The sequence below is a fragment of the Vanacampus margaritifer genome, chromosome 1 (assembly GCF_051991255.1).
Source record: "Vanacampus margaritifer isolate UIUO_Vmar chromosome 1, RoL_Vmar_1.0, whole genome shotgun sequence".
Lineage (NCBI taxonomy): Eukaryota > Metazoa > Chordata > Actinopteri > Syngnathiformes > Syngnathidae > Vanacampus > Vanacampus margaritifer.
Genome location: NC_135432.1, coordinates 45,635,273 through 45,649,707, shown reverse-complemented (window position 1 = coordinate 45,649,707; position 14,435 = coordinate 45,635,273). Strand labels below are relative to the sequence as shown.

The 14,435-nt window shown below is 40.4% G+C and overlaps 1 protein-coding gene across 6 annotated transcripts in view; it reads left to right on the top strand.

Annotated features, from left to right (window-relative positions):
* The window catches only part of dicer1 (dicer 1, ribonuclease type III), a 167,088-nt gene that overhangs the window by 57,920 nt on the left and 94,733 nt on the right, over nucleotides 1-14,435 (top strand). For all 6 annotated transcript variants that reach the window (XM_077558777.1, XM_077559962.1, XM_077557977.1 and 3 more), the window contains one exon: nucleotides 7,204-7,446. In XM_077558777.1, the coding sequence (XP_077414903.1) occupies nucleotides 7,204-7,446 (243 nt within the window). The remainder of the gene's footprint in view (nucleotides 1-7,203; nucleotides 7,447-14,435) is intronic.

Below are 14,435 nucleotides of genomic sequence, written 5' to 3'. Positions count from 1 at the left end.
ATAACATTCTTCCATGCTTAACGTGTGAACCCTAACCCTAAGTACAGGGTTCCCGCTGAGTCTAAAAAAAAGTCTCAAAAAGTCAAAAATTTAAAACCTTAGATTTTAGGCTTAAATGTCTTAAAAAAACACCCATATTTTCATCCCAGGTCTAAAATGTAATATACCCAAGACTTAAATTCTTATATCCGCTCTGTTAATTCCGAGAACTGGTTGTAGAAAAAAAGCAAAAGGGGTGCATTTGTATTGTAGTCAATGCAGTTTGGGCAGGTGGGTAGTTTTGTAGCATAGCATCTAGCTTGTTACGTTTGGATCACGGCAGATAAAAGCCTTCGATCGCTGCAAATAGTTTTCAATTGGGTGAGGGTCTGTGCCTGTAGCGGACATTGAGTTTGATAATCTGGCAGCATTATTAGCAATTAGTCCTGTATTTGTCTTCATTCATCATTAACAGCTTTGATTTGAAGTTAGCGCATGACACTAAAGAATCCTTTCGCAGCTCTCTTCTTCGGCTGTCTATGAAGTACGTCATTATGTGGGTGCGACCCAGTGTGCCACCAAGTGTTCAGACGGAGATGCTGCAGTTTGTGTGGAATCCGGTTAAATGGGAGCTACATTAGGCAAGCTGTTCTATTGAATTTAATTATTTGGACTTGCCTTGAAAAAAACTTGTACACCCACATATTTTGAATGTGACTTATATGGCCACTAGATATTGTACTTTTTTTTATTTACGTATTTAGTTTTTAAAATTCTTTTTTTTGTGTATTGTACAGGGTGTCTGGCCCTAGAAATTTGATCAATAAATGTGATGAATTCAACACTTTAATATATAATATACAATGTTTTGGAGTTTTACTAATTGTGAATTGCTTTATCTCTTATTAGAAATCATTACATTATTTATTCTCTTATTTCTGTAGTATAGTATTATAATATTTCTTTTTTCGGTTTTGGCCCAAAAACATTTTTTAGACAGTTTTGACAAATGGTACATTAACTCTTTCACTGCCAGACGTTTTCAGAAACGGGATGTCGCCAGTGCCAGCCGATTTAAGCATTTTGACTGATCTTTCAAGGTCCACAGAAAATGTTGTTTGGACTATGGAAACACACATACTACCAAATGAAAGATTGGACTCATCTTTCATCAGAAAAAAAAGTTTGTTTCTACCTTATTCCTTTCTTCAGTAATCAACAATAGAAAATGGTTAGTTTCACTGAAATTCTCTGTTTTGAAACAAAAAACTGAGAAAAGGGGCTTTTTGTGAAACGATGTTATTTCATGCACTCTAGTGAATTGTACACTTCTTTTTGTCCATGAATGATGCCACAAACACCTAAATAGTGCTTTACTTCTGTAAAACGCTTTCACCAACAATGAAAAAGTGTTTTTTGATTGCAAGATACGTTTATTTCCATTCAACAGTGTAACAATTTGACAAAACAATTTCGCAAACTATTTACAAATGTATGCAACTGTGGTACTACTTACAATTATGTGGATGTTTCAAATACAGTTTTTCTTTTTATAACGCTCTCCTGCGTGCAAGGAGACGCCGCTGGACTCGCACAACAGTTTACTTTCACTTTGTCCGTTTCGCGTGCAAACGTTACACGTTACGCTTTCCTTTTTTTCCGGGGAATAAATAGCAAGTAGCAGACTGTACACTCCTCCGATGAATATGCATTGGACTCGGGGCACTCTCCGTCGTCCGATCGAACGTCCGCCTGTGCGTGCTCGATTGTGCTCCGCGTTTATGACGCCGTCATAGCTGCCGCTTCAGCGGTTCCAATTTCGCCGTCAAGCTTGGATTCACCTTCATCATCATCGATGATGATCATCGTCGTCATCAAAGTGCTCTTTTAGCGTTGGTCGATCCCTTTCTTGTAAGTGTAGAGAGCTGCTTTCCAAACGGGCACCACTTCCTCCTCAGCCATCTAGCTTCCCCCCCACGTCTTCTACTGCCGCGTCAATGCTTTCCATCCACGGAGTCATCACCCTCATCATCATCATCGATGATGAGCATCGTTGTCATCAATGTGCTCTTTTAGCTTTGGTCGATGCTTTTGTCTTTGAAATAAAACGGCTCGGGCGAACTCCTCGCAAACGGTCGCCATTTTTCCTTTGTTTTCCATTCTGATCTCCTGCTCGACGCTCTAGCTCCACCTCTACTGACGCCCACCCGATCTTGTCAAAAGACAGTCATCGCTGCCCTCTAGGGGCCAAAAATAGTCCTTAGGCACAAGAGACCTAATTGAAACTTTCACCAGAGAAGCGGAGGGCTTCCCCCCACCCGTTTCAAAAAAAAAATAAAAATAAAAATTGGATGATGTCTTTTGACGTCATTGGCAGTGCTCCGTAGGTTTTTACTTGACGTCTTTAAACGTCAGTGGCAGTGAAAGAGTTAAACACCAAACGCGGGTTTAGCAACTGAGCATTTTCTGGCGGTGCAATTGCACTTTATAGTCAATGTACAGTACTTCGTACCGGCGGGCATCGGTGCGGTGCGGATGACGCATTTGTAGGCTATTTGGAGCGGGTATGGCGCACTTAAAATCGGCACATTCACATATTCACCAACGTTTAAAAATCAATACATTTTTTTCGCACCAGCCAATCGGCTTTGGGAACGGATTGCAAAGTCACACACGGCGTCCTATACAGATCTGTAGTCACCCGGAGATAGTGGTAAGTGTTTACTTGTTTAGAACTGTTGATAACAATAGTGCTAACATTAGCTTAAGTATTTAGCACAGCCACCAGAATGCAAGTAAAAAAGTGGACGCGCTCGAGGGGCTCTCATCAAAGAAAAAAAAGAAGGCGCTGCAGGAGAAAGAGTGGCTCACTTGTAGTGCAGTACTCGGCGGCGCTCTCTTTTTTGACATAGTTTACCAAGCGACCCTCTCCTTTTCCGGTGTGCACAATGACGCTGCTGTTACTCACAAACGCCAGCGAGCAGCAAGGCGGACACTCACTCCAGTGTTAGGTGTTTAATTTAAACAGACACTTGCTTGCAGCATTTTGTTTTTGTTTTTGCTTGCGTCACCACAACATTCTCATTCGGCCATATTCTTTCGGCTTGAATCTTATTTCGTCTGAATGCCGAAAATGCCCATTTTGGCCATTTTCAGCCCAAAATTTTCGGTGGCCGAATATTCGGTGCATCACTAATGTTTACACTTTATATAATGTTATTTCGGAATGTTTGAAATTCCTAAAGTTGAGCTCTGTGGAATTTTTATTTGTTTTCATCTTGCAAAAGTTTGTGAACCACTTGAACAGTTTGGATTTTCCCATTGTTTCAACCTGATTTTGTCGTTCAATCTGAACCATTACATTTTATATGAAATAACAGGTGTATGTTTAGCATTTCAATGCATTGTTCTTTTTTTAATTTTTATTTTTTTATCAATTGTGTAGTCAAAACTAAATTAAAAAGAGTTTTTGGTCAATTAAAGTAGGTGCAAAAGTAAGTGAACCCTGAGCTGCATTGCTTAAAACAAGCAGTCAAGTAGGATCAGGTAGGACAAATTGGTATGAAATTAGATGTTTAGCAAAGAAATTGTGCATCACTGACTGAAACAGAAACAAAACCACGTCACTTTAGTCTTACCCAGGTGAACCCATACAGGTCAGTCATGCTGAGAGGAAGAGAAATCTCAGGGGACCTCAAGAAGTGGGTAATGACAGCACATCTGTCTGGGGAAAGCTATAAAATCATCTAAAAAAACTTGTGCTTCGTCATTCCACTGTGAAGCAGATCATCTGCAACTAGAGAACACTAAAAATTACTACAATCCTGTCTGGAAGTGGACCACCTTCTAAAATATCAGCAAAAACCACAAGACCTGATAATTCAGGTAAAAAGCCAACTCGAACATCACATAGGGGATTTGAAGACCTCTTTTGCTGCGTCTGGGACACGTGCATGCTTCAACAATCAGAAGAAAAGTCAATCGACAAGGCTTTCACGGAAGGCTTGCTAGGGAGAAGCCTTTGCTCACAAAAAAAGATCAAAGCTGCCCATCTCAACTTTGCCAGAGAGTACCTGGACAAACCTAAAGCTTTTTGGAAGTACCTTCTGTGGACAGATGAGTCCAAAATTGAACTGTTTGGTCACAACTAAAAAAGTCATGTTTGGTGAAATGTCAACACTGCATACCAGCAAAAGAACATTCTCCCTACAGTTAAGCAGGGAGTTTCTGGGCTGGCTTTTCATCATCGGGACCTGGACAACTCCCCATAGTCCAGGGAATCATGAATTCAGAGGAATATTGTGAAATCCTGGATCATAACCTGAAGCCGTTATTTTTTAAGTTACAGCCTGGTAGAAGATGGATCATGCAACATGACAATAATCCAAAGCATTCCAGCAATACAACCAAGGAATGTCTAGAAAAAAACAAGATTCATTTTCTGGATATGCCCAGTTAAAATCATGACTTAAATTCTTTAGAAACGACTCTGGCGGGACATGAAGCGGGCAGTTTATGCTAGACGCCCATCCAACCTCTCTCAATTTTGCAATTTTCGCATTTTGCAAGGAAGAGTGGCAAAAATGTGAAAGACTGGTAAGTCACTAAAGAAAGTTTTTGGATGATGTTATCATTGGAAACGGAGATGCAATGTCAGATTGAGAGGTTCACATACTTTTGCACCCATGAAATCTTTTTTTTTTTTTTTAAATCAACAACTTTTGTTCATGGAAGAATGGCAATATTTCATTATTTTTGTTTAAGTCCATTATTTTCAATGTCAGCATTGTAGATTGGGGTATGACTAAATATTTAAATAAGGTAATTTTAATATTTAATACAAAAAAATCTGACCATGCCTGCAGGGTTCACAATCTTTTGAACAGCACTATATATATATATATATATATATATACTGTATGTATGTATATATATAAATATATATATATATATATATATATATATATATATATATATATATATATATATATATATACTGTGTGTGTATATATATATATATATATATATATATATATACTGTGTGTGTATATATATATATATATATATATATATATACTGTGTGTGTATATATATCTATATATATATACTGTGTGTGTATATATATATATATACTGTGTGTGTATATATATATATATATACTGTGTGTGTATATATATATATATATATATATACTGTGTGTGTATAGATATATATATACTGTGTGTGTATATATATATATATACTGTGTGTGTATATATATATATATATACTGTGTTTATATATATATATATACTGTGTGTGTGTATATATATATATATATATATATATATATATATATATATACTGTGTGTGTATATATATATATATATATATATATATATATATATATACTGTGTGTGTATATATATATATATATATATATATATATATATATATATATATATACTGTGTGTGTATATATATATATATATATATATATATATACTGTGTGTGTATATATATATATATATATATATATATATATATATATATATATATATAGACAAATGATTATCAAAAATGATAATTAGCTCTCTCCTTGTGGATTATGGCAAAATAACACTCTAAACTCACATTTTTTATTTTCTACCCTTAGTATCACTGGAGGGATTAATTGGGTAATCGCGGAAAATGCACCATAACACATCAGGCGTACAGTGCATTAAAAAACTTGAAAAATTATGATTTATAATGGGAGTCAAGTGAGCCAAGTCTTGGATAAATTGCCCATGCACACTATAAACATTTGTATCCCACATATAATAATGACAATAATAATTTTGAAATTAAGAATGGTGCCCTTCTGAACTTCAACTTCTTTGGTCAATCTGGGTGAAATTTCAGCTCAAGTGAATTTTAAATTTAATTTTTTTATTTTTGCAAAATAGCCAAAATTTGGCTCAAAAAACCCATGAGTTTTTTTTTTATATATATATATCTGAGGGAGTCAAAAAGAGAAGGATGAAAAGTTGAGTAGTGAGGAAGGAGCAATGTCAGGTTCAAGGGGAATGGATGGTGAGGTATTGGATTCAAGTGAGCTATGAAGGGCTTGGATTTTGAAATGAAAGGATGTGAGAAAGTTATTGCATTTGTTGTGAATGTGGAAGTGACGTCCTTAGGCTTGGTCAGTTTTACAAATGTAGAGAGTGCAGGGGTTAGAGAAATTAGAGTGGATGAGTTGTAAATAGTAATTGGAACGGGCCGTTTTGAGAGCAGAATTGTATGTTGTGACAGAAAGTTTGTAGTCTTGGGTGTGAACTGTCAGACCGTTTTTTTCTGTGGAGTCGTTCAAGCTGTCTGCGTTGTTTTTTTTTTTCCAGATTGTGGAGATTCGAAGTGTACCGTGGGGCAGAGGTGGAAAAAGAGACTGGCAGTTTTAAGGGGGGCTAACGGATTGAGAGTGTGTTATTGTAGAAATTTACGTGATCGGAAGCAGTAGAATTTGGGGATGGAGGAAAGTTAGTGATGACGTGTGATAGGGAGGAGGAAAAAGTTGTGAGGTAGCGATTTCAGGTTACGGAAGGCTATTGTTCGAGTTTGTTTGGTGGTGGGAGTGTGAATTATGATGTCAAGGATGATGGATGGCTATGTGATCGGAAATGGTGAGATCAGTCAATGACAGATTATGGATGGTAAGAGATGGTGTGGAACAGACAAAGTCCAATATGTGTCTGTGTGTGTAGGTGAAGTGACATGCTGGGTGAGGTTTAGGCTGTTTAGAATGTCCGAGAAATCACAAGTGAGTTTGGCTTTCGGAGAGTCCATGTGAATGTTAAAATCTCCAAGAAGCAGAATGGTTGCCGAGATAGAGGATCGTTGAGTTACAAAGTAAAGTCATAAAGAAAGTCTGTAAGTTAAATGTTAAAATGAGGGTGTAGGTAGGATGGAGATGGGGCTGGGTTTAATATCACTTTGATGAATGACTGCAATTCCTCCGCCTCGTTTTTCCCGTCTGGGGTTGTCAAGATAAGTGTATCCAGGTGGGGTGGTCTGGTTGAGTGAGATTTATTCCAAAGGTTTATGCCAGGTTTCAGTAAGAAAATCAAATTTATTGTCTATGATGAATTCACAAATGAACAGGCTTTTGTTGTTGAGTGACCTTGTTAATGTCATCCAACAATATTTATCAGTGGTTATAATATATATATATATCGGTTTTAACTTTCTTCCATCTTTCTTTTCTAGGTTCTCCGTAAATTCCGAGCGCATGAAACCAACCTGCTAATTGCTACAAGCATTGTGGAGGAAGGTGTGGACATTCCGAAGTGTAACTTGGTGGTGCGGTTTGACTTGCCAACTGAATACAGGTCCTATGTCCAGTCCAAAGGCAGAGCTCGAGCTCCTGTCTCCAACTACATTATGCTGGCTGATAGTGACAAGACCAAATGCTTCGAAAGTGATCTCGCTACCTACAAGTCCATAGAAAAGGTCAGGTATCCTCTCCATAGTTTACAGTACCCTCCAAAAAGTATTGGAACAGCAAGATCAATTCCTCTGGATTTTTTGTATACTGAAGACATTTGTGTTTCAGATCAAAAGATGAATATGAGACAAATGTTCATAATTACAGCTTTTATTTCATAGTATTTACATTTATATGTGTTAACTCATGGCAGGCCACCCACTTTTCAAGTGAGCAAAAGTATTGGAACATGTGACTGATGGGTGTTTCTAGTTGCACAGCTGTTGCCTTTTAGATTAATTGCTTAAACATTAGATACTACTTGTTTTTGGGTTTGGGTTTTACCTGTAAAATCTGTATTTGCTGTTAAGCAAATATGAAGTCCAGAGAGTTCTCTATGGAAGAAAAGCAAATCATTTTGAAGCAGAGAGAAGAGGGAAAATTGATAAGAGCTTTTGCTTTGCAAAACATTGGGTGTAGCCAAGATAACAATTTGAAATTGAAAAAGAAAAAAACTAATACTGGTGTACTGAGCAACAGACATCCAACAAGGCGGCCATGGGTACAGCAGTTGATGACAGAAACATTGCGAGAGCTGTGAAGAAATAGCCAAAGACAACAGTCAGTGACATCTCTTCTGACCTCCAGCGGGGGAGGCAGCGGTGAAGGATCACAATCTACTGTTAAATGAAGTCTTCAAGAAAATAAATATATTGGTCATACCACAGACCACTCATCAGCAAAAAGAATCAGAAGGCCATGGATTTTGTCCCCCCCAAAAAAAGTACAGAGATGAGCCACAAAAGTTTTGGAACAAAGTTTATGGACTGATTAACTTCTACCAAAGTGATGGAAAGCTTCCTATGGGATTAGCACATGTAGGAGGGGCCAAAGGGTTCGGCTGCGCAGTGAGCTGGGTGGCGGCCAAAGGCAGGGACCTTGGCGGTCCGATCCGCAGCTACAGAAGCTCTTGGGACATGGAATGTGTGTGACGCAGAGCAATTCAGACTAGACATAGTCAGACTTGCCTCTACGCACAGCTTGGGCTCTGGTACTAATCCTCTCAAAAGGGGTTGGACTCTGTTCCAAACTGGAGTTGCCCACGGTGAGAGGCGCAGAGCAGGTGTAGGCATACTTGTTGCCTCCCGGCTTGGCACCTGTACGTTGGGGTTCACTCCGGTAGACGTGAGGGTAGCCTCCCTCCGCATTGGGGTGGGGGAACGGGTCCTGACTGTTTGTGGCTACCCACCAAACAGCAGTTCAGAGTACCCCACTGTTTTCGGAGTCCTTTGAAGGTGTGCTAGAAAACGTTTCCCCTGGGGACTCCCTCCTTCTGCTGGGGGACATCAACGCTCACGTGTTTATTGACAGTGAGATCTGGAGGGGTGTGATTGGGAGGAGGTGGTGCGCTGGTGATCTAGACTTGGGACGTTGTGAATCGGTGGGGAGAATACTTCAAAGACCTCCTCAATTCCACCAACACGCCTTCCTTTGAGGAAACAGAGTATGGCGGATCAGTGCAGTGTCTGCAGAGATGCGGATTCTGTATCATCATTGTAGTGAAGGAGGAGCTAAGCTGAAAGGCGAAGTTCTCTATTTTCCATTTACTCTGTTGATTTATGTTACTACCCTCACCTATGGTCACAAGCTGTGAGTCGTGACTCGTGACCGAAAGAACAAGATCCCGGATATCAGCGGCCAAAATGAGTTTCCTCTGCAGGAAGTCTGGGCTCTTCCTTAGAGATAGGGTGAGAAGCTCAGTCATCTGGGAGAGACTCGTCCGCGTTGAGAAGAGCCAGAGTTGAGGTGGCTCGGGCATCTGGTTTAAGTGCGTCCCCTGGAGAGGCATGTCCCACCAGCAGGAGGCCCTGGACACGCTGGAGAGACTATGCCTCTCGACTGGCCTGGGAACGCCTTGGCATTCCACCGGAGGAGCTGGTTGAGGTAGCTGGGGAGAGGGAAGTCTGGGATTCCCTGCTAAAGCTGCTGCCCCTGTGACCCCACCCCGGATAAGCGGAACAAAATGGATGGATGGAAAGTGAAAGTGAAAAGACAGAACTTATTGGCTTATGATCCAAATTACAAAAGCTAATATGTGAAGCATAGTGGGAGTAATGCCATTGATAAGGCTTGCAAGGCTGCTTCTGGAACAGGAGCACTAGTCTTTATTGATGATGCGACTCATGATGGTCGCAGCAGAATTAATTGTGAAGTGGGACTGGGCGATATGAACAAAAAATAAAAACAGTATTTTTTCCAGTCAATCTGGACAATTATGATTTTAATTTTAATAAGTAATAAACCCAACAAAAATGTAAACAAAGTTTAATTTATTCAAAATAAATGCTATGCAAAATGTTCAGACAAAGGTTATTTTAGTTAACTTAAACTAACAAAAGAACAAAAAAAAATTCAAGAACATTTTTGTTAACGAAATAAAATAAAAACAAAAGTGCTTTTTAAAAAATGAAAACTAACTGTAACTACATTTGATGTTAACTAAAACTAACTAAAACTATCATAACTATTAGAGTGAAAATGTCCTTAGTTTTCGTCTTTGGTCATTAATTTAATACATGAGCCTTTGGGGTTGATTTTAAATGTGGTTTAAGTATATTTATTTTGATAATAACCGGAGTAAGGACGTTAGAAAGTGTGTCACACAGAAGTGACGCCATCTAGCAGCACCATAGAAAAGCACCTTCAGATGACGTCGCTCCTAGGTGACAATTTTCCGTGTTTGGCTTTTGGCTCCAATGGCTCGCCTTGCTTGGTTTTTAATTTAATCCAGTCGAAATGCAACGCTACTTTTTAATTTTATCATGGTATTAATTAAATCTTGCACACAAAATAATATGCACATTTTTTTATAATAACTATAACTACAACTTAACTAAAACTAAGCATTTTTTAAATAACTATAACTAATAAAAAACAACAGAGCCGCCCTGAAAACTAATTAAAACTAACTAAATAAAATAAAAAACTCAAAACAAAACAAAAACTATCCATCCATTCATCCATCTTCTTCCGCTTATCTGAGGTCGGGTCACAGGGGCAGCAGCTTTAGCAGGGAAGCTCAGACTTCTCCTCCCCAGCCACTTCTTCCAGCTCCTCTAGCGGGATCCCAAGGCGTTCCTAGGCCAGTCGAGAGACATAGTCTCTTCAGCGTGTCCTGGGTCGTCCCCGGGGCCTTCCGCCGGTGGGACAGGCCCGGAACACCTCTTTAGGGAGGCGTCCAGAAGGCATCCAAACCAGAAACCCGAGCCACCTCAACTGGCTCCTCTCAACGTGAAGGAGCAGTGGCTCTACTCAGAGTCCTTCCCGGATGACCGAGCTTCTCACCCTATCTCTAAGGGAGAGCCCGGACACCCTGCAGAGGAAACTTTCGGCCACTTGTATTCGTGATCTTGTTCTTACAGGCACTACCCACAGTTCGTGACCATAGGTGAGGGTAGGAACGTAGATCGACCGGTAAATCGAGAGCTTCGCCTTTCCACTCAGCTCCTTCTTCACCTTAACGGACCAATACAGAGTCCGCAAAAAGAAAAATTTGGAGGAGGCGTTTGTCCGTGTCCCTAAGGGAGTCCTGTGGGGGGTGCTTTGGGAGTACGGGGTGCCGAGCCCCTTGATAAGGGCAGTTTGATCCCTGTACGACCGGTGTCAGAGATTGGTCCGCATTGCTGGCATTAAGTCGGATTTGTTTTCAGTGAGGGTTGGACTTCGCCACGGCTGCCCTTTATCACCGATTCTGTTCATAACTTTTATGGACAGAATTTCTAGGCACAACCAAGGCGTTGAGGGGGTCCAGTTCGGTGGTCTCGGCATTGCTTCTCTGCTTTTTGCAGATGATGTGGTGCTGTTGGCTTCATCAAGCCGTGATCTCCAACTCTCACTGGAGCGGTTCGCAGCCGAATGTGAAGCGTTTGGGATGAAGATCAGCACCTCCAAATCCGAGACCATGGTCCTCAGTTGGAAAAGGGTGGCGTGGCAGGATGGAGTGGGAGATCGACAGGCTGATTGGTGCGGATTTTAATACTGTGATTCTGTGACAGCACAATATTTTTGCCCACGGTGATCATGCCATCAAAATCCAATAACTGCCCATGCCTACTTCCGACATGACAAAGGACTTCATCAGGGGGAAAAGTGGAATATTTTAGAGTGACCAAGTCAGTTACAGGACATTAACTGATAAGAGCATACATTTCAAGTCTTGAAGAAGAGACTAAAGAGAGAAACCTCAAGAAACAAACAAGAACTGAAAGAAGATGCAGTAAAGGCCTGGAAAAAAAGCATTTCAAAAGAAGAATGTTTCATGAGAGATGGGAGTGAATGAGGGATGGCGTAGATCAACCGGTAAATCGAGAGCTTCGCCTTTCTTCACCTCAACGGACCGATACAGAGTCCGCAAAAAGAAAAAAATTGGAGAAGGCGTTTGTCCGTGTCCCTAAGGGAGTACTGTGTGGGGTGCTTTGGGAGTACGCGGTGCCGAGCCCCTTGCTAAGGGCCCGAATGCAGGAAAACAGGCAGCGAAACAGGAAAAAGTGCAAAGCATGGTTCTTTAATGATACATAGGGGAAAAAGGCGAGCAGACAACCACAATTTGACTTGACTGGACTGGTGCAATGACTGGACTATTTTTGGCCCTTAGATGGCAGCAATGACTCTCTTTTGACAAGATTGGGTAGGTGTCAGTAGAAGACGTGAGGTGGAGCTAGAGGGGAAATGGCTGGGGAAAGGAAGAGAACATGGCGAACGGTTTGCAAGCAGCTCACGCTCGAGCAGTTTTTTTCAAAGACGAAAAGCATCGACCAACGCTAAAGAGCACATTGATGACGACGATGATCATCATCGATGATGATGATGATGACTCCGAGGTTGGAAGCATTGACGCGGCAGTAGAAGACGTGAGGTGGAGCTAGATGGCTGAGGAAGCGAACAATGGCGGTTGCAAGCAGCTCACACTTGGGAATTTTTTTCAAAGACGAAAGCCATTGACCAACGCTAAAGAGCACATTGATGACGACGATGATCATCATCGATGATGATGATGGTGACTCCGAGGTTGACGCCGAAGTTGGAAGCGCTGACGCGGCGGCTATGACGACGTCATAAAGGTTCACGGGCTAGCGATGCTAACACCGGAAAATGCGGAGCACAACCGAGTACGCTCAGGCGGACGTTCAATCGGACGACGAAGAGTACCCCGAGTCCAATGCATATTCATCGGAGGAGTGGGTACAGTCTGCTACTTGCTATTCCCCGGAAAAAAAGGCCGTCAAGAAAGTGTAACGTCTGCACGCGAAACGGACAATCGAAGTGAAACGTATCTGTTGTGCAAATCCTGCTCCCTCTCCTTGCACGCAGGGCAGTGTTACAAAAAGAAAAACTGTATTTGAAACATCAACATAATTGTAAATAGTACCACAGTTGCACACATTTGTAAATAGTTTGCGAAATTGTTTTGTCAAATTGTTACACTGTTGAATGGAAATAAACGTATTTTGCAATCCAAAAACACTTTTTCATTGTTGGTGGTGGTGTATTACAGAAGTAAAGCACTATTTAGGTGTTTGTGGCATCATTCATGGACAAAAAGAAGTGTAGAATTCACTAGAGTGCATGAAATAACATCGTTTCACAAAAAGCTCTTTTTCTCCGCTTTTTGTTTCAAAACAGAGCATTTCGGTGAAACTAACCATTTTCTATTGTTGATTACTGAAGAACGGAATAAGGTAGAAACAAACTTTTTTTTCTGATGAAAGATGAGAGATCAATCTTTCATTTGGTAGTATGTGTGTTTCCATAGTCCAAACACAACATTTTCTGTGGACCTCGAAAGATCAGTCAAAATGCTTAAATCGGCTGGCACTGGCGACATCCCGTTTCTGAAAACGTCTGGCAGTGAAAGAGTTAAGAAGACCTAGCGCTTAGCTTAAAGCCCACCATTCAATTATTTGACGAGTAAAGTTCTATTAAGTTTTAAATGGCTTACCTTTAGTAGAATCTCAAGTAGACGGGTCGGTTTTTGCACACTTTGGCCAAATCCAAAAATAATGCACTGCATCTGCTGACAGAGCCATAAATTGCACTTCATTTAGCGTAGTTTGCACCTGTTTTCTCCAAATTGCCACTCATGACAAAATAAATGCTAGCTTTGCAACAATAACACAGTGGCAGAACAATGGCGGGAAGAGAGTATTTCACTAATTCAATATCGCAATTCAAAACAGACCTGTTTTAAACTGCCTACTCAACCCAACATGGGTTTTTTGCTCTTTCCCTTTCTGTTGTTTAAATTTTAATTAATTTAATTAATTCCACTTTTATTTATTTTTTAAAATGTAATGTCATTTAACATATTGCACGGTTTCCTTGAGTGCCAAGAAAGAGGCCAATTAAAATAAAATGCATTGTTATTATTATCATTATTATTATTATTATTATAGAAATATAAAATAATCAGAGCGGAAGCTTGGAGACCTGACCACGTGAGTAGATGTGAAACGGGACTGTCAGAAAACTAAGGGTGTATTCAGACCAAAAAAGTCATTTTAGTTCGCTTGTTTGGTCCGGACCAAAAGCGGACTTTTATTTTTTTTTGTTTGGTGCGGTTCATATTCACACTGAGATTTTTGCAAGGGGACTATATTGTGTAATCACATCGATCGGCGTGACGATCTGTGCTCCCATTGGACAAAAATGACTAGAGCTGAACCCATAATGAAACCCGGAAATAGAGGAAAACAGGAAATTTCAACGTGCTGCATTACTGCTCAGCATGTTTGTGGTGTTATTAGATGTAAAATATTTGCCAGCGTCAAGAGCAGCTCATTCAACGGAGGTTGCGCGACACTGTTTCTAATTATAGGACTGCATCATTGATTGTGTGCAGTAACCAGAAAGAGCTGTTGCGCTCCCCGTGCCCCGCCCCCCGACCATAACATGCTTAGCGTGGCTAAAAAGAATACGGATGATTATGAATGAATTTAGCTCAATATTCAAAACCGGG